Consider the following 20,409-nt stretch of genomic DNA (forward strand, 5'->3'; position numbering starts at 1 on the left):
CTTTTTCTAGGAGTGGGGTGGGGGAATGGGATAGACCGGTGATGGGTAGTAAGGAGGGCACGTATTGCATGGTGCACTGGGTGTTATACGGAACTAATGAATCATCGAACTTTACATCGGAAACCGGGGATGTACTGTATGGTGAATAACATAATATAATAAAAAATCATTAAATAAAAAAATAAAAATAAAAATAAATAAAAATATTTAAAAAAATGCAAACAAAAGAGAACTGGCCTAATCCTTGGGAAATTTATTTCCTTGAGGTACTATAGATATCCTTAGATTAACTATAACTTTCCTTTGATTAAGTCAATAAAATTATTTTCCTTTTAAGGGTCTGTTTATACAGAAACAAGAAAGGAAATAAAAGGGATCTGAGATTGTAGAGACATCTGACTTTGTTTTCTAATGCTACTGTGGTATGGTTGCCAGTTTATAGATTACAGTTTAGTTTCCCTTAGTAGAGCTCTAGGCTTTTAAAATTGATTGATACAGAGAATAATAAAATATAATGGTGAATTTCTTTGGATTTATCCATCTTCTCATTTGTGAAGACAATGTCCCTGGTATTTTCCTGAATGTTATCATCAAGGACAGGAGAAATTACAAACTAGGGTTATTACAATATTTCATTTTAAATGGCTTTCATTGAAAAAAAAGTACAAGACTTGCAAAAAAAAAAAAAAAAGGGAAAGTGTAACCCAGAATCAGGGAGGAAAGCAGTAAATAAACAGGTCTCTGAGTATTCCCAGGTGTTGGATTTAGCAGAAAAAGACTTCAAAGCAGCTATTATAAGTGAGCTTAAGGGACTAAAGGCAATCATATTTAAAGAATTAAAGTGTGACAATAATAAGTCAGCAAATAGAAGAAATAAATTCAAAATTATATAAAAGTCCAAATGGAAATTCTGGTGTTGAATACAATAAGTGAAATGAAAAATAATCACTAGAGGAACTCAACAGCATATTTGAAATAGTAAAAGGAAGAATTACTGAAAATGGAGATAGATTAATAGAAATAATCCAGTCTGATGAATGAGGGGGAAAAAGATTTTTTAAAAAAGAACAAATTGAGAGACCTACAGGACAACAGCAAGTATACCAACCTATACGTAATAACGACCACAGAAGAGAAAGCTACAGAAAAAATGTTGGAAAAAATAATGTCAAAATTATCCAAATTGGATGTTAAAACCTTATTCTACATGTTCAAGAAGTTTAGCAAACGTCAAGTAGGATAAATATAAGAAGATCCACACCCAGATACATTGAGGCAAAATTGATGAAAGTCAAAGAAAAAGATAAATCTTGAAAACAGCAAAGAAAAATGACTCATCACATACAGGGATCCGTCAATACAAATAGGACCTGACCTCCCATCTGAACAACAGAGACCAGAAAGTAGTGGATGTTATACTCCCCGTGCTAAAAGAAAGACTGCCAATCAAGAATTTTATATCCAGCAAAACAATTCTTCAGACATAATGGTGAAATAAAATCATTCCCAGATAAATAATAAATGAGAGAATTCATTGAGAGAAGACTTGTCTTATAAGAAAGACTAAATGAAGTTCTTCAGGCTGAAAATAAATGATTTAAATGGTAAGATGAATCTATATAGGAAGAAAGGAAGAGCACAAGAAGTGTAAGTATGTGGGCTAATAAAAAAGACAAATTTATATTTTTCTCACTTATTCTCTAAACTCAATGAGGAAACACTACAGGCTTTTCTTTCAAAGTCAGAAACATGATAAGGATGCAGACTGTCCTCGGTACTATTTACCATTATATTGGGGTTATCAACCAACATAACCAGATAAGAAAGAAAACAGAGACACAAGAATTGGAAAGCAAGAGACAAAACTACATCTATTTCGAGATGATATGATTATATATATACCTGAAAACCATTAAAAAATGCAAAAATAAAATTAAAAAATGTAATAATGGAGGAGGTAATAAGATTAGTCTATAGAAATTAGAACCCTTGGTATATACAAAGAACCAGTTAGAAGAGATAATGAAAGAAAGGACCTTATTTAAGATAACCAAGAAGAAAGCTAAAAGCCTAAATATAAATGTAGCAGGAAATGTCTTTCTCCCTCTCCCTCTGCCCCTCCCTGCCATGCTTGTGCACGCTCTCTCTGTGTCAAATGAATAAATAAAATCTTTTTAAAAAAGATAAAAAAGTATTTGGAGAAAAATTGATTCCGAGTCTGTACAGGAAATGTACAAGATAAACTTGGAATATCTTATACTAGACAGCAAGGAAGATAGAAAATGTCCTGAGTTTTGTCAAAAGGACTTAGCAGCCAACTTGATCATCATCCCACTGGTCAAAAAGGGAACAATTTGAGCACTAATTAGGATAATAATGACAAAAGATTGAGAGATTTGAAATCAAAATGATATAAAAAGAAAAGTTAATGGTTCTTCTTTGAAGGATGCAAGGACATGTTATCATTTTGAAAAGTGCTAAATTAAAAATCAAGAATTTATTCTTATTTTAAGAACCACAGTAAAGTGAAATTGTGATGAGGGGAGGTTTTCCATTACAGAATTATTACACTAATAAATAAAGAATAAATTAGTAAATTAGAAGAACACCATTTCATAAGCTGTAAGTAATCAATCTACACAATTATCAACATTGTATGACTTCCTAAAAAGAGAGACACAACTAGATGGTATGTACCTTCTGGTAGAAGGTACTGACTACAAGACGGTATCCCCCAAATAAATAATCGAACATCTGTATCAACCAATATACATGAAACACAGTGCAGCAGGGTACATGCAACAGACATAGGAGACTCCCCTGAAGTGCCAGGTTCTACTGGACAAGGGACACTGCACTGCAGGGCACTCCAGGACCTCTTCTTCATAAGGCCGTTACTTTCAAAGGCAGGAGATGTAGCTCACTTTCCTAACACGGAGAAACAGACACAGAGAGTTAGACAATATGAGGAGACAGGGGAATATGACCCAAATGAAAGAATAGGACAAAAATCACAGTAAGAGATCTAAACAAATGGGGATAAGTAATATGCCTGATGGAATAGAAAGTGATAGTCATAAAGATACTCACAGGACTTGAGAAAAGAGTGAAGGACATCAGTGAGACCCTTAAGAAAGAGATAGAAAACATAAAAAAGAACCAATCAGAGGGGCACCTGGGTGGCTCAGTTAGTTAAGGGTTACCATTTTGTTACTCATTTTACGGTTGTTTTGTAGTTCTTCTCTGTTCCTCTTTTCTCTTACTCTTTGAAAGTAAAAGAATGGAGAAACATTTATCATGCAAATGGATTTGAAAAGAAAGCCAGGGTAACAATACTTAACATCAGATAATATGACTTTAAAACAGAGACTGTGACAAGAGACAAAGAAGGACACTGTAACATCTTTAAGGGGGCAATCCAACAAGATGATATAACAATTGTAAATATTTATGCACCCACTAGAGGACCATCCAAATGCATAAAACTGTTAATAACAAACATAAAGGAAGTAATTGATAGTAATACAAAAATAGTAGGGGACTGTAACACCCGACTTACATAAGCAGACAGATGATCAAAACAGAAAATCAACAAGGATTTTCAAATAGTGACTTTGATCGACACACTGAACCAGCTGGAGCTAACATATATTCAGAACATTCTATCCTAAAATAGCAGAATATATATTTTTTGCAAGTGCACATGGAACATTCTCTAGGATGGGTTACATATAAACACTAAAGAAGTCTCAACAAATATAAAAAGATAGAAGTCATACCATGCATATTTTCTGAACGCTATGAAAGTAGAAATCAACCACAAGAACAAATCTGGAAAGAGCACAAATGCATGGAGACTAAATAACATGCTATTAAACAATGAATGGATCAGCCAAGAAATCAAAGGGGAAATAAAAAAAGGGCATGGAGACAAATGAAAATGAAAACAGAATGGTCCAAAATATTTGGGATGCAGCAAAAGCTGTTCTAAGAGGGAATTTTATAGCAATACAGGCCTACCTCAAGAAGCATGAGAAATCTCAAATAAATAACCAAACCTTACACCTAAAGGAACAAGAAAAAGAAGAAGAAACAGTAAACCAGTAAAAAGGAAGGAAACCAAAACCAGTAAAAGGAAGGAAATAATAAATATTAAGGCAGAAATAAACAAAATAGAAAATATAAAACCAATAGAACAGATCAATGAAAGCAGTGGCTAGTTCTTTGAAAAGATCAACAAAACTGGTAAACCTTTAGTGAGACTCTTAAAAAAAAAGAGAGAGAGAGAGAGAACTCAAATACTCAAATTTAAAAAAAAATCAGAAATGAATGAGGAGAAATAACAACTGATACCACAGAAATATGAAGGATTATAAGAGAATATAAAAAAATCATATGGCAACAAATTGGACAACCTAGAAAAAAATGGATAAATTCCTAGAAACATATAACCTACCAAAATGGAATCAAGAAGAAATAGAAAATTTGAACAGATTGATTACTAGCACTGAAATCAAATCAGTAATCACAAAACTTCCAGGGTGCCTGGGTGGCTCAGTTGGTTGAGTGTCCAACTCGATTTCAGCTCAGGTCATGATCTTACGGTTGTGAGATCAAGCCTCACACTAGGCTCCACCCTGGGCATGGAGCCTGCTTAAGATTCTCTCTCCCTCTCATTTTGTCCCTACCCCCCTCCCTCAAAACAAAACAAACAAAACAAAACAAAACTTCCAACAAATAAAAGTCTAGGACCAGACAGCTTCACAGGTGAATTCTACCAAACATTTAAAGAGTTAATATCTATACTTCTAAAACTATTCCAAAAACTAGAAGAGGAAGGAAAGCTTCCAAATACATTCTATGAGACCAGTATTACCCTGACACCAAAGCCAGATAAAGACACCACAAAAAAGAGAACTATAGGCCATTATATCTGATAAACATAGATGCAAAAATCCTCAACAAAATATTAGCATGCTGATTCCAACCATACATTAAAAAATCATTTACTGGGATGCCTGGGTGGCTCAGTTGGTTGAGCATCTGACTCTTGATTTTGCTCAGGTCATGGTCTCAGGGTTGTGAGATGGACCGCTGAGTCAGGCTCCATGCTCAGTGGGGAGTCGGCTTGAGATTCTCTCCCTTTTCCTCTGTCTCTCCCCCTCCCTCAAATAAATAAACCTTTAAAAAATCATTTATCATGATCAAGTGTGATTTATTCCTGGGATGTAAGGGTGGTTCAATATTTGCAAAGTAATCAATGTGATATATCACATCAATAAGAAAAAGGATAAAAATCATACGATCTTTTCAATAGATGCAGAAAAGGCATTTGACAAAGTACACATCCACTCATGATAAAAACTCTCAACAAAGTAGATTTAGAGGGAACTACCTCAACATAATAAAGGCCATATATAAAAAACCCACAGCTTATGTCATCCACAATGGAGAAAAACAGAGAGCTTTTCCTCTCATTTCAAGAACAAGATAAGGGTGTCCACTCTCACCACTTTTATTCAACATAGTAGTGGCAGTCCTAGCCACAGCTATTAGACAAGAAAAAGGAATAAGAGACATCCAAATTGGTAAGGAAGAAGTAAAACTTTCACTATTTGCAGATGAGATGATACTATATGTAGATTCCCTAAAGACTCCACCAAAAAAACCACTAGAACTGATAAATGAATTTAGTATCATTGCAGGGTACAAAATCAATATACAAAAATCTGTTGCATTTCTATACACTAATAATAAAACAGTAGAAAAAGAAATTAAGAAAGTAGTCCCATTTACAATTACACCAAAAATAATAAAATACCTAGGAATAAATATAACCAAGGAGGTGAAAGATCTGTATTCTGAAAAGTATAAAACATTGGTGAAAGAAATTGAAGATGACACAAACAAATGGAAAGATATGCTCATGGATTGGAAGAACAAATATTGTTGAAATGTCTATACTATCCAAAGCAATTTACAGATTTAATGCAATCTCTATCAAAATACCAACAGCATTTTTCACAGAGCTAGAACAAACAATCCTAAAATTTGTATGGAATCACAAAATACCCCAAATAGCCAAAGCAATCTTGAAAAAGAAAAAAACTGGAGGTATCACAATTCCAGATTTCAAGTTATGCTTACAAAGCTGCAATAATCAAAAGACACAAAATAGACACATCGATCAATAGAACAGATTAGAAAGCCCAGCAATAAACCCATGATTATATGGTTAATTAATCTTCAACAAAGGAGGTAAGAATATGCAACGGGAAAAAGGCTCCCCAACAAATGATCTTGGGAAAACTGGACAATTATATGGAAAAGAATGAAACTGGACCACTTTCTTACACCATACATAAAAATAAACTCAAAATGGATTAAGGACATAAAATGTCCTTACGATCTAAAAATCATAAAAATCCTAAAAGAGAGCACAGGTAGTCATTTCTCTGACACTGGCCATAGCAACATTTTTCTAGAAATGTCTCCTGAAAAGCAAAAGTAAACTATTGGGACTACATCAAAATAAAAATCTTCTGCACAGCAAAAGAAACAATCAGCAAAACTAAAAGACAACCTACTGAATAGGATATTTGTAAATGAAAATCCAAAAAAGGATGTGTCCAAAATATATAAAGTACAACGTCACACCAAAAAAACATATAATCCAATTAAAATTGGGCAGAAGAAATGAACAGACATTTCTCTGAAGAAGACATGCAGATGGCCAACAGACACATGACAAGACGCTCAACATCACTCACATCAGGGAAATACAAATGAGATATCACCTCACACCTGTCAAAACGGCTCAATCAAAACACAAGAAACAACAAACATTGGCAAGGATGTGGAGAAAAAGGGAGCCCTTGCGCACTGCTGGAAGGAATGCAGATTGATGCAGCCACTATGGAAAACAGTATGGAGGTTCCTCAAAAAATTAAATACAGAACTGCCATATAATCCAGTAATCACACTACAGGATATTTACCCAAAGAATATGAAAATGTTAATCCAAGGTGTTACATGCACCTCTATGTTTACTGCAGCATTATTTACAATAGCCAAACTATGGAAACAGCCCAAGTGTCCATTTATAGATGAATGGGTAAAGGAGATGTGGTGTATATACACAATGGAGTATTACTCAACCATAAAAACCAAAATCTTGCCATTTGCAATACCATGGATGGAGCTAGAGAGTATAATGTTAAGCAAAATGAAGTCAGTCAGAGAAATCAAATACGATATGTTTTCACTCATAAGTGGAATTTAAGAAACTGTAAAACAAGTGAGCAAAGGAAAAATAGAGAAAGAGAGAGAGAGAGAGAGAGAGAGACAAACCAAAAACCAGACTCTTTTTTTTTTAAGAGTTTATTTATTTATTTGACAGAGATAGAGATAGCCAGCGAGAGAGGGAACACAAGCAGGGGAGTGGGAGAGGAAGAAGCAGGCTTCCAGGGGAGGAGCCTGATGTGGGGCTCGATCCCATAACGCCGGGATCACGCCCTGAGCCAAAGGCAGATGCTTAACCGCTGTGCCACCCAGGCGCCCCCAAAAACCAGACTCTTAACTGTAGAGAACAAATAGATGGTTACCAGAGGGGAGGCGGGTGGGGGGTGGGGGAAATAGTTGATGGGGATGAAGAATACATTTCACACGATGAGCCGTGAGTAATGTATAGAATTTAATCAGTATATTGTACATCTGAACTAATATAACGCTGTATGTTAACTGCTAAAAATTTCCCAACTCTTATTTCCCACCTCAAAATGATTCTCAGCATAACATGCCTTCCCCTGACTTATTTCCTATGCATGACAGCTAGGTAACATGATTTAATTATACTTTGACTTTGAACAGAAAATGCAAGCGAACTGTAGAAAACCACATCTGTCATTCAAATTGTTGGGCAAACAGGTCCAAGGAAAGTTCAACACTGAATTGTATGGCTCCAGCTCTCAATCCCTTCTTTCAGACTTGGCAGGTTTATCCAGATCACGGGTGTTGTTGGTCCCTTGGTAAATTCACATCTCCCTTTATGTTGTGAGTTCCTATGAGGAAGTGCGTTGGGAGCAGCACCAGCTCTTATGTGACATTCTGTGCTCTTGGTGTGCAAATTTGATACGGTTTTTTAAAATGTCATTTCTGGGGCACCTGGGTGGCTCAGTTGTTCATGATCTCATGGGTTGTGGGATTGAACCCCAAGTCAGGTTCCCTGCTCAGTGGGGAGTCTGCTTGAAATTCTCTCTCTCCCTCTGCCCCTCCCCCACTCACTCACTCACTCTCTCTTTCTAGAATAGTTAAAATTCATTTCATTTTTAATGTCTTGTCAAGGACAAAGGAATGTGCAAAACACACATTCTGATTCCATTTCCAGCATCCCATTTTACCCTGGAGCTCCAAAAAGCTGGCACTCGTGAATGTAGCCAGAATGGATAGTGCACATGACTTTTATTTAAAATTAAGTCGTTTACCTTTATGGTTACAAGCAAACACTACCAAGATTCTGGCACCACCGGGCATACTATTTCATCATTCTTACGTTCCCCTGGCTCAGGACTATGGACCAAGTAGAAAAGTGTTCATTAGTACTTACAGCAGGTCACAAAAATCTCCCCCTTGGCTCTACAGCCATAGTATCATCATCAAATGGGCAAAGTCCTGATTTTTGCCTCATCACCACATGAAGACAATAGCATGTTTGCCTTGAAAAGGTCTGAGCTGTCTTACTACATGGTAAGATAAAATGGTGTTTAGAACATACCTGAACAAATCTAGTCATCAAAAGGCATTAGTTTTCCTTTTGGGCACAATTCATTTAGTAGGTATGACTTGGTAGTTAAATTCATGAAAAGCATCCTTACCTGAGAGGTGGAGAGTATTTGTACTATTCAAAAAACTGAAAATATATTCCGTAAAATAGTCTGGGGAAGGCCAGTTCCTTTGCCCCAGACAAACACCTTGGAGGGACAAAGCGATGATTGTTGCCGCCAACTGAGGAAGTGTATTTTCATCAGCACCGTCACTGCTCAATATTCCAGATTTTTCCTGCAGCAGTTTGGTTTCCATACACTGAAATCAGAGACACAGTAAAAAGAAAAGTTTGAACCGCTGAAGTTATTTTGACTAAAATATCTTTGGGATTTCCCCAAAAGACAAGAAATAGTTCTTTACCCTAAAAAGGACAGAATTGTTTGTAGGAACATGACTACCATCATTCTCCAGTCTCAGAACTCTGTTTGGAAAATTCCTGTTTCCTTTATTCACCCTGACACTGGATTTTCTAACTGCCATCCTACTGGTCCTTATTTACCTAACCTTTCACGTTACTCCCTCAGAGATGTGTTTTCTCCAAGAAGATCCTTGCTCTTACTGTTCATGACCTTCCAGTTGGTGAATTGTTTCTCTCCAGCTTCAAGGAATCTATATTCCTGACCTTGACTTCATACTGGCTCTGGTGCATTGTGTCATCACAGAAAACGTCTCTTTTGACCCTTGCCTTTAGTCCCAAGTTCAATGTGGCTAAGTGCCAATCAAAGCTAGCACGGGCTGTGTTCTTTGAACACCCATTGGACCTAGGATCTTTTCCACGTGTACATCAATTTTCTTCAATTAAATTAGGAGCATCTTAAAGGCGAGAATCTTGCCTCATATTCCACTAGTATATCCATTCACTCTTTTAACATTTATTGAGTGCCTTTTTGTGCCAGACACTATGCTAAGTCCATTACATTACTCTATTCATTTTCCCAGAGCTTTGTGCAGTGGATACCCTCTTCACAGATCACCTGGCCAATAACAGAGGCCCAGTGTGAGCTCAGATCTGACCCATAGCCTATGCTCTTAAATACTCTTCCTCTTGTATATAGAAATAAATGGAAACACGGGATGGTGATGGGACTTTCATATCATCAAAGTGGTTCCATGGCATAGTGCTTGGGACAGACAGATAAGGCTTTAATATTATGTCTGCTATTTGTAACAGAGCGACCTTGGGCAAAATGATTAACTTTGTTAACCTTCACATTCTTCATCGGTAAAAAAGGACAGTGCTGCCCACCACAAAGTTTATTAAGGTTAGATAAGCTAATGCATGAAAAAATCTTAATACAGTAGCTGGTACATAGGACATAGTCAGCTAATCTTAGCTCCTACCATTGGTGGTCTCAGGGTCTAGTGGTGCCTCTGATAGACCGTAGGCTGGAGAAGGTGTCAAGAGCCTTATACTCAGCATTATGACAACTTTCCCCTTAAAGGCTCCAGAGGAGCCATTAATGTTATAAACAAAAGAATAATGCAATAAGGTATGTTATAGAAATATCACTCTGGTGGCAAAGTAGTGAATAAATTGCCAGGGCTAGAATTTAAGAGCAAGAAGTCTAGTTAAGAAGTTGTTGATTAACCCGAGATATTTCTTGACCTCAGATGGTAGCACTAGAGATGGAAAGAAGTGGATGTATTTGAAGAATATTACAAAGGACTTGCAAGAAAATGTGAAGGAGTCCAAAGAGTTAAAAATGGCTCAGCTTTCTGGGTTTGTCAGCTGTATGGTGGTAATACTATCCACTAGTCCTCCATATAAGAGTCAGGGCTAGTGGAGATGTCTGTACAGATCCCTGTTTATTTATCATGGAAACAGCCAACAGTGGAAAGAGCAGAGAGAGGTGGGAGCAAGAGACCAAGTCAAGGAGATAAACAGTAGCTGGACAGAAGTGAATGAAGGAACGGAGGGATATTGACATTCTGGCCCACTAGGGAGGGGGGCTGGATTGGGGTCCTCCAGGGTACAGCTGTTTCTTGGTGAGCTCGTGAAGGCCCACCTGCAGCAACTATTAGTGTCTACACCTATGGAGGCTGAATCCTGTGTAGACCAAGACATAGAGATGCTGGTAGTGGTGGGCCTGGTCTACCAGCACCTTCTGTGACCTCGCCCTCTCTGGTTGGAAAGAACGTCATCCTCCAATGAGAGGCCAACAGACCTCCTGTAAAAGTCTGGATTGACTGACTGAGGATTCCTAAGGGAATCCCAAGTGAATGGGCTAGGATGACGGTGTCAGCCTCCAGGAGACAACAGGTCTAAGGCCTAGCAAGGGTTACAACTCAACAAGAGCTCTTAACTCTTCTTGACCAAATTGATGGAGAAAGTAGGTCGACCCATAATATTGAAATATTTTATGCTGCTCTAGGGATGTTTAATCTCACATATACTTGGAAGCCCAGGTATTTGCTGCATGTGTTGGATAACCGAAATCCGCGTTGAACGTGTACACACCATCTGCTTTTAAGGGCTGGGTGTTCGTTCCCACTTCATCTGCATCGAAAGGCAGTAACAGATGGGATGACTAAAATCCTAGTGGCTAATCTGAACCGATCTTGTATCATATGGATGTTGCACTGAAGAAGTTATATGTAGGGCTATTTCCTTATTTAAGCAGAAACTGAATTCTAGAAAGGAACCCGTTTTCTCAATTGGAAGTGGAAACAAAAATATGGCCCTATTCTGAGATTCATGAGATGACAGTTACCAGAGGGATGCCCACACAGTCCTTAGGAAACAGTCTTTCCATCTGGGTGCCAATCACAAGAGAAAGTAAACATTTTTACGGCAAACTGGAGGATATGTGTGCTGCTCGTGAGGCCACAGCATGATTGCACAGACCCTTCTGGGCTCCCAGGAGCCGGGATTGAGGTCAAAAATTAAATACACCTATACACGTCACTGTAGACTGAATGTTTGTGTGCCCCCCCCCCCCAATTCGTATGTTGAAATCCTACCGCCTACTGTGATGGTATGAGGAGGCGGAGTGTTTGGGAGGTGATTGGGTCAAGAGGGAGAAGCCGCCATGAATGGGATTGGTGCGCTCATAAGAGAGACGCCAGAGGGCTCCCCCCATCCCTTCCACCATGTGAGGAGATGGTCTCTTACGAACCAGGATGGGGGCTCTCACCCGATATCAAATCTGCCCAGTGCCTTCGTCTTGGACTTCCAGCCTCTAGAACTGTGAGAACTAAATTTCTATTGTGCAGAAACCACTCAGTCTATGGTATTTCTGTTACAGCAGCTCAAAGACACATGTCAATGAAAAATTCAAGAGGAAAAAAATAATCATTCCCAACACTCTTCAAAACGCACGGGTGGCTGTTCAATTCTTGAAGAAAATGTGGCTTAAAAAACTTTTTTTTTTTAACGTTCAGAGCACTTCATCCGCTCAGACGTCCCAGGGCAAAGCTGATAAAGGTAACGGAAAGGCCAGCTTCTGCTGGAACGGTAACGAAGGCCGGAAGGGGCCGGGCGCCGGGTTCCTCACAGGGGGGCCCTGAGGAGAGAACCGCTTCAAGAGCCCCCTTGAACAGAAGCAGCACGAGTCAAGAGCTGCAGAAGAGATATTGTCTGTGCGGACTGCCGTGAATACTGCTTCTTGCAAGCTGTCTCTCCGGTGAAGTAACTAACGATGAATTCACCTCTCTCAAATGGCTCTGCCTGCGTTTCCCCCTGGCCAGAAGGCGACCCTCGCCGACGTGGGTCAGTCCTTGGAGACTGATCGGGAGCCGGGAGTCACTCCCTTTCATGTGCAGGAGAGGAGAGCTGCCCCGTCACCTGGTTTCCTGCCCCCCCCCACCTTCTGGCTAGAACTCATTTTATAATCATTAGTCATCACATCTCCCCCTTTTATCCTCAGAATTTTAAATGACGTCACTTAACATCCCATAACGAAACCCCACAAACACCTCTCTTAAAAGTCCCTGACTGTCCTCGGGATAAATAAGTGACAGAGAACAAGGCTCGGAGACCGTATCTTAGCAGCAAAGCCAGTTGGCACCTTGGCCCTTCTTACCTGGCTTCTAGAAGTGTCAAAGTACTGCCTGGTGAGGGCCAGGATATCTTCTGTCTCGTTCTGTGAAAGGAAATAGGAGTCTTCGTCCTGCCTGAGGCGGAGGAGGCTATGTAGGTAAAATGTATACTCCTTATTACTCATGTTGAGCCTGGAAGAACAGATCTCTTCCTGATGAATAATGTAATAGAGGAGGAGAAGAGAAACTCTCTGGACCACTTCCTCTTGGACCTGCTCCTTCACATCTCCTCCAGCTATTAGTAACAGGGCATCTGGTTCAAAGCACTGTTCCAAAAACAAAAAATAACACACAAGTAGAAACAAAGCTTAGCACATAGTCCTAGAACACTAACGACCACCGGATCTCTCCTGCTTACTATGTTACGAATAGGAGGGGAACGTGGGCAGCCCCAATAGTCAACTTCAAATAAGGTAGTCCTGCTTGGACTTTTATACATCAGTGATGCCCTCCCGGGGAGCCCTTATTCCCTGAGAGGAGTCCTTCTACCTCCAGCTGTCCATGAGATGTCTGGAGTAAAACAGTTGACTCTTTGGTTTTAAAGGAATGCCCCATTGCATTAGAACGAAATCCAAGCTCTGTACAATTTTCTCATTGGTCTGGCTCTTGCCTCCCTCCCTCCCTCCCTTACCTCACCTTAGCTTCTCCCCACCTCTCGTTAACTTTCTGCCCCTGTGATTTTCCATCAGTCCCACCAAGCTCCTTCCCACCACCTTTCAGGTCTTCCCCCTCATTTCTCAGATCCAGCTTCAAGTGACACCCCCTTGGGGACGCCTTCCCGAACACCCTATGCAAAGTAGAAAGCTCCAACCTCTGCCCCACGTTTTCCAGCATGTCACTGTTTGATGGAAACAGGACCCAAGCCACAGAGGTGAGCCACACGGCACTTTACATTTTCCAGTAGCCACATTTTAAAAAGTAAAATTAATTTTAACAACATATTTCATAATGTACCTTGTTGAAACATATATGTAAGATAGGATCACTTTGACATGTCGTTAAAATTTTTAAAAATTATTTATGAGCAATTTGACATGCATTTTGCCAGGCTAAGTCTTCAAAATCTAGTGTGTACTTCACACTTCCCAGCATGTCTCAATTCAGACGAGCCACGTTATCAAGTACCCAACGTCACGCGGGGACAGTGGCAGCTCCAGCATAGAACAGATTTATTTTCTTTGTGGCACTAGTGTTCTAAAATGGCTTTCTCTCCATGTTTATTTTCTCTATTCCCTTGAGAACAAGTGGTCCATGAGGGGCAGGTTTCGTCTGTGCACAGTTGTATCCTCAGCATCGAGCACAATGCCTGGCACTTACGAGGTGTGAAATGGAATGAATGGACGCCATCTGCCTCACCTTTACCCTACCTAAGAGAGAACTGCTAACAATACTTCCACGATGCTTTCTTTGTTTCACACCCACAGCCAGACGCCTGGCTTGGCTCATCTAGGGAGTTTACATGGCAGAAGGCGTTTTGGGGAATGTGATGGGACAATAGGAAAAAGATACACACAGGGCTGTAGAAGGGAAGCTTTCCTGGCAAGACAGGAGCTGTCTTCCTTCAAAGACAGTGGGGCGCTCCTAAGAATTCGCCTAGGATCCCAGATCAGCCCACTGCACAGCATCAGCCTCAGAGGGAAGGTATGGAGGGACACCCATCCTGAGCCCTAGAGGGATTTTTTCCCACTGTGGGACAATTTACTATAATATCTTTTAATCTATTCTCTGAGATGGAAGCTGCAGGTATCCTAATTCCATGTGTGCTGTGTGTCCCACTGGGTGACGTCTGGGACGTACCATCCGAGTCAGGAAGAAACATGTCATCTGTCTCTAAAGCAAAGCATGCTTCACATTCTTCATAGGCCATACAGATTCTGTTCTCTCCCCGACTCGGCTGCTCTGGGATAAGAACTCAGCAAACGGGCTTCCCAACAAGACTAACTCTATGTGACTGTTCAGCTCTGCCACTGAAACCAACCTAGCCCCCTTTCCTGTTTTGTGATTAGCCCACAAGAAAAGTTCATGGCTTGGTCGCTGCTGGCAGGGCAGACGGCAAGACTCAAGGAGGTGAATCAGTTGAAACAAAAGTGTAACCAAGCCATTCTTTGTAACATATAACCTCCTGAAACCAAACTATTGGTAATACCAGCTATCCCTTGTTGGAAGCCATGTGCCCAGGACAGTGCTAAGCCCCTTAGGTATTCACGCATCCTCAGTACCTAAATCTAATGGGTGGGATGCCTGAATGGCTCAGTTGGTTAAGTGAGACCAAGGGAGGGGAAGGCTCGAATATAAATCAATGAGAACATAGTACAACGAGAAGGTTGAATGAGTTCCTGCTGACAGACTGTCAAGTGCTGTTCGGGCTGTTTGACGAGGCTGGGCAGGTCGTAAAAAGTGCCAGTGACACAAGAAATGGGACTTCCATGAGGCCACCAGACCGGGCACGTGTGGCCAGGGTTTGGTTGACAGCACACGGCAGAGGACGTGGCCCATCTGAGGTGACTGAGACCCCTCTCCATTTGTGGTTCCTCCTCCATGTACCTCTCTTGGATTGGAATGGAGGGATGTGGCCCCGGGCAGCAGAGAATAGGGTAAGAATGGTGACAAGCATAGAACGTGGAAGGTGAATTGATTTCTGACTGAAAATGTTTAAACAGTTGCAGAGCATCACACTCTGTATGACGAGAGCCCTCCTTCGTCTCAAATGAACAGAAGTTACCTAAACCTTGCTTTAATTTTCTGAGGTCTGCTTGAATGAAGCTCAGTTGGCAATCAAATGACCATGGTCTGAAAACTTTCTGCCTTTTAATGATATTTGACTCTTAAGAAGTTACTTTTGTATGGAAGGCAGTGGCTTGCGGAAAGACCGCTGTCGGGAACATCAGAAGAGCTAACAGACATGGACAGGACAGAAAGTTCTATGGGGGTGGGTGGGGGGCTGGACTTTCCAATTCATCATCACGAGATTTCAGTTGTTGGAGCTTTTAGCTGTGGCTGTGTTGTGTTTGGGAGAGAATGTCTAGTAAAATTTTGCAAATACTTCCACCCCACAGGCATCAAGATCAGTCCAAGGCGCTAACACTGGTGAAGTGATTCTTTGTTAAAGAAGAATGGACTCATTCAGGAATAATCCATCGATTTTCCCTTTAATCTTGTCAGGTGGACGCAATAAGGTTTGGGGGGTATGGGGGGGCACAGATTCTGGATTCCTATAGCCAATCAGATCGCCTTCCCCAGCTGTCTCATTCCGTTTTGTTCACTGCTAATGCTAGGAAAGCCTCCATGACAAAAAGCAATAGGAAAGCTTCCTTCTGTGTGAAGAGGGCAGTTGTCACACTTGTAGATAAACTTGAAAGATTTTAGATTCAAAGATGTTTAAATTTGATTTTGATTATGGATAAATCCACTGGCCTCTTTCCAGTTCTGAGATTTTTATAAGGTCTCTTTTGTGTGTGTGGGGGGGGGGGGTCTTATAAGGACTATGAGAGGGAAATTATATTTCTTCCTTTTCCTGCCAAACCAGGAGTTGGAAGGATGTTGGCTAATGGCAGGCACTGGCTTTTGGTGGGTCTATACCAGATTCTGTGGCATTTCTGACTGACAGAGATAAGTCTTCCTGCGGTAAGAAGAACCCGTTAGATCAGCAAGTTAAGATAAAGTGTGAGCCGTCCCCTGTTTATCCTGTGACAGAAATGACAAATGGGGGAGGGGGTTGAATTAAATACAGGACCTTAAAGCAGTGGTTCTCTGCCTTGAGTGTGTCCGAGAATCTTCCAGAGATCTTGGATAAAAACCCCAAGCCCCTGGGACAGTGGCAGGGGCGGAGGGGCTGCGGATGGGGCAGGAGGGGGATGCTGAGGAAGACTTCATTTCTCAGCAGCACTGCAAGTACTTCACCATCACTGCTCCAGGGTCCCTGGGAAAGGGGGTTGGACGTGTCCATGGTGTCCAGGAAACGTGAGGGGACAGAGAGAGCTTGAGCTGTCGTGCCCCAGCTTGCTCACACACAGCCTTGGGGTCCTCACACACAGCTCCCTGAGGACGGAACCAGCACTGGGGTCTTATTGATGAGGGGGCTGAGGTTCAACATGTCCTAACAACTAGAAGTTTCCAGAACAAGGATTTGGGCCCAGTGCTGGCTGACCCCAGACACCAGATTCTTATCCCTTCGTCACGTCTGGAGCTCACGTAGGGGCATGCTTCTCACCATAACTGAAGTGGAATTTATTCTCTTAGAGTTACTTAATCCCTCATTAAATTCATTAAAACTCCATTCTAACCCTTCTCATTAAAAAAAGAAAAAAAAGGCCATGATCAGGCAAGACTATTTTCAAAGGCTAAAGCTTCAATGGATATATTTTTAAATGCACAGTGCTTTCAGATACTTCAGATTGATTCACACACACACACACACACACACACACACACACACACACTCATTCAGTTCTTACCTAAGCCTAAAATAAAATTGGGAACGTTTTTTTCTCTCCACAAATTTAAGACACCCACTTCCCTCTTTTTTCCCAGACATTTAGGGATAAGAACTTACCCCCTTGCCCTCTTTTTACCATAGAATTTCTAATACAAACCCTGCCACTAAATAGACAAAGTCCCTAAAAAGACATAAGGCTGACGTGCTGTGGTTTGTGCCAGAATGCGGTTGCTTGTCAAACCAATAGGACACTGTTTCTCCCTAGTTTTTTATGAATGACAAGGAGAGATTGCGTGGGATCCTCACTTACGGGGGACTCAGGTGAAGTGTAGCCCTTTGGTCATGAAAAGTGGAAATTTGCCTTTTTTTTTTTTTAACCTCAGTCTTTGCCACAGAGAAATCCCAGCAGCAAGAGGGCTATTAAAGACAAGTATTTTACTTCCTAGGCAAAGAAATAGCTCAAACAGAAGCTAAATCGGCCAAACACTTGACAATGTCACAGAAAACAAAAAGTGAAAAACAACCGCCACTCCCCCCCCAAAACAACAGAGAACAATTTTGCATGTTTATATTCGCCTTAGCTAGACCAATATTCAACCAGCCTTAATAAGGCCCTATGTCATTAGAGGAGAACATTTCCCTGAAGCAAATTCTCAGAGGACATTAATAAGATATGACTCCTAGTTATTTCCATGGGGAAGTCTTATGTTGCTATATATATAAATTAATGTCATTACAGATGCGTTGCCTATTGTAACATGTTTTCTCTGGGAGCCTTTGGGAATCTCATTAATTATTGAATTATTTGTTGTTTGCACAGAGCAGAGAAAAAATTCTATTAGTAGGACTCTTCTGTCACAAGAAAAAAAAAAACAAAAAACAAAACACTTGGCCAGGAAATGTTTCCCCTAGAACTAAGTGTGATTGAGAAAGTCTGCCAATTTTCTTCTTCTTCTTCTTCTTTTTTTGCTGGTGGCAGTTATTTGCTTCTTTTCTTATTTATTTATATCATCATTTATTTGTACTTTCATTCTGAAAAAAATCTCGTCAATCAGGAAAGGGGTGGTGAATAGTGTTTCTGTTTGTTCTTATTTGCTATCGTCTGAAAATATGGGCTCCTGCCTCTGGTATTGTCCCTGTGGACCCCTCCACCCAGACAGAGACATTCTGATTTTACATTAAGGGCTGACTTTACATTAATGTGGATTTTACATTAAAGTGGCCTGCAGAAGATTTTTTTTTTTTTTTGTAAATTCCATCCCAGGCAAGTTAAATCTCTTCTATGGAAGGAGAAAGAAGCCCCAACGTGATATTGGGGGACAGGGGTCAGGCAATGCTGAGGTACGGACAGGGTTTGAGACCCGCTGGGGCAGACCGGGTAAGGCTGGGACTCCAGCCCCACCAGGCACAGGCCTCATTTTAGCTCCATCTACAGCACTTCTCTTCCCCAGATCAGATGTGTCCTTTTTAAAAAATATGTATTTATTTCGGGGGGGGGGGTGCGCACACACCAGCAGAAAGGGCAGAGGGTGAGGGAGAGAGAATCTCAAGCAAACACTGCACTCCTGGCAGAACCTGATGCGGGGCTCGATCCCGTGACACTGAGATCACTTCCTGAGCTGAAACCAAGAAACGGTAGGCTTAGTCCACCGTGCCCCACAGGCGCCCCTCCGATGTGTCATTTTTAAGAGGATGATTATCCAATTCACGAACGACCCATCATGCAACATACTAGAAACCAATCAACATCCAGGGTAAAGTACTAAAAAAATTCAACGGTAGACAAATATCCTAGCACCGTCACTCTGCTCCCCAAACAAATAGCATCTAACCAGTGATGCACGAATTCTCTGCAACACCCCCCACACACACACACGCGCGTGCACACACAGAATCAGTAAATCAGAAAGAAGAGAGAACTAAAAGGTCACACTTGCAACTAAATACCTCTCAACATGCCAAAGGGCTGCAGAAAGGCTCCCAGAAACATTACCCTTTTAATAAACGAAAATTCTCCCTGTTTTGAATTGCTATAGGTACAGCGCTGAGTGACTCGCAGGATCCTAGCTGTGGGCGTTATTGGACCGCAACACAGCGCCCACCCGGGTCAGGGGTTCGATTTTGCTTTACCAAAGCAAAGGGCCAGAGAAGCCACCGCTCTTCTTTGAACGCGCCCTGGTCCCTGACCCCGTATCCTACTGCACTAACCAGACTGCAGTCTCCTGGCATTCCGCTTGTCCTCCGTGGGCAGCCAGTTTTCTCCAGCAATGTTTTGACGAGGCTTCCCGAATGGTTCAGGTGTGGGGGGCCACCAGCAGACAGAGCTTGCAGTACTTCCGTCAGGTGGCTTGGGCTCCAGGTGCCGCTGCTGTCCTGGGTGGAGGGTCTTTCTGTCTCAGCAGCGGGAACAAGGCTGAGAAGAAGGAACAACGGCACCCCCAATACTGGAAGCTTCGCCCAGAAGCACATTTCCACCCTTCCTTTACCTCCAGTCGGTGTGTGATGGAGTTGGGTGGCTTGCCGTCGGTGTAAACTTGTAATCGGAGGAATTTCTGTAGTGAAGGGGGAAAATAAAGGGTTTAATTATTGTGCCTGCAACGTGTTTGAAAGGATTCATTAGTGGGGTGGCTAAGCGGCTTTGAAAGGCCAGCCGGTTCCGAGCAGCGGGGGGCCTGTAGGTCTTTATAACCACAAACAGCAGGCATCAGGGCTGTGGACTTTCAAACGGTAGGACAGCCAAGAAGTTTGTGAGATTGCCTCTCTCTAAACTCAACAGAGGATCCGAATTAGGAAGAAGAAGTTTCTCTGTTCATTCTGCAGGTGGTACCAGTCGTAGGACCCGGGCAGGAAATACTCTCGTTTTATCCCATCCGAAAGTAGAAGTCCCAGGGTTGGGTGGTCCTCATCGCTCAAGTCAGTAAATGAAAATAAACAGAAAATGCATTTCAAAAAATGACCCCTATCACGTGGAATGAGACGGTTTTAGTTAAGGAAGGGCACTAGAAGAAAACAGTCATACCCAGAAAACACTGGTCATTTTTTATTTTTTTTTGTTTATTACCAGGATGAACCAGCAGAAAAGCCCGAGGGTTTCAAGGTCACAAGAGCCATCA

At 41.3% G+C, this 20,409-nt stretch overlaps 1 protein-coding gene across 1 annotated transcript in view; it reads right to left on the reverse strand.

Annotated features, from left to right (window-relative positions):
* SLC39A12 (solute carrier family 39 member 12) overlaps positions 1 to 19,840 on the reverse strand; it is a 72,286-nt gene extending 52,446 nt beyond the window's left edge. Inside the window, exons 1-3 of the mRNA XM_045788489.2 lie at positions 19,505 to 19,840; positions 12,846 to 13,127; positions 8,874 to 9,081 (exon numbers count right to left, since the gene is read on the reverse strand). Of these exons, the coding sequence (XP_045644445.2) occupies positions 8,874 to 9,081; positions 12,846 to 13,127; positions 19,505 to 19,765 (751 nt within the window). The 5' untranslated portion in view covers positions 19,766 to 19,840. The remainder of the gene's footprint in view (positions 1 to 8,873; positions 9,082 to 12,845; positions 13,128 to 19,504) is intronic.
* Positions 19,841 to 20,409: the final 569 nt, after the last annotated feature.

Source organism: Ursus americanus, chromosome 31 (assembly GCF_024610735.1).
Source record: "Ursus americanus isolate L20-20 chromosome 31, mUrsAme1.1.p, whole genome shotgun sequence".
NCBI lineage: Eukaryota > Metazoa > Chordata > Mammalia > Carnivora > Ursidae > Ursus > Ursus americanus.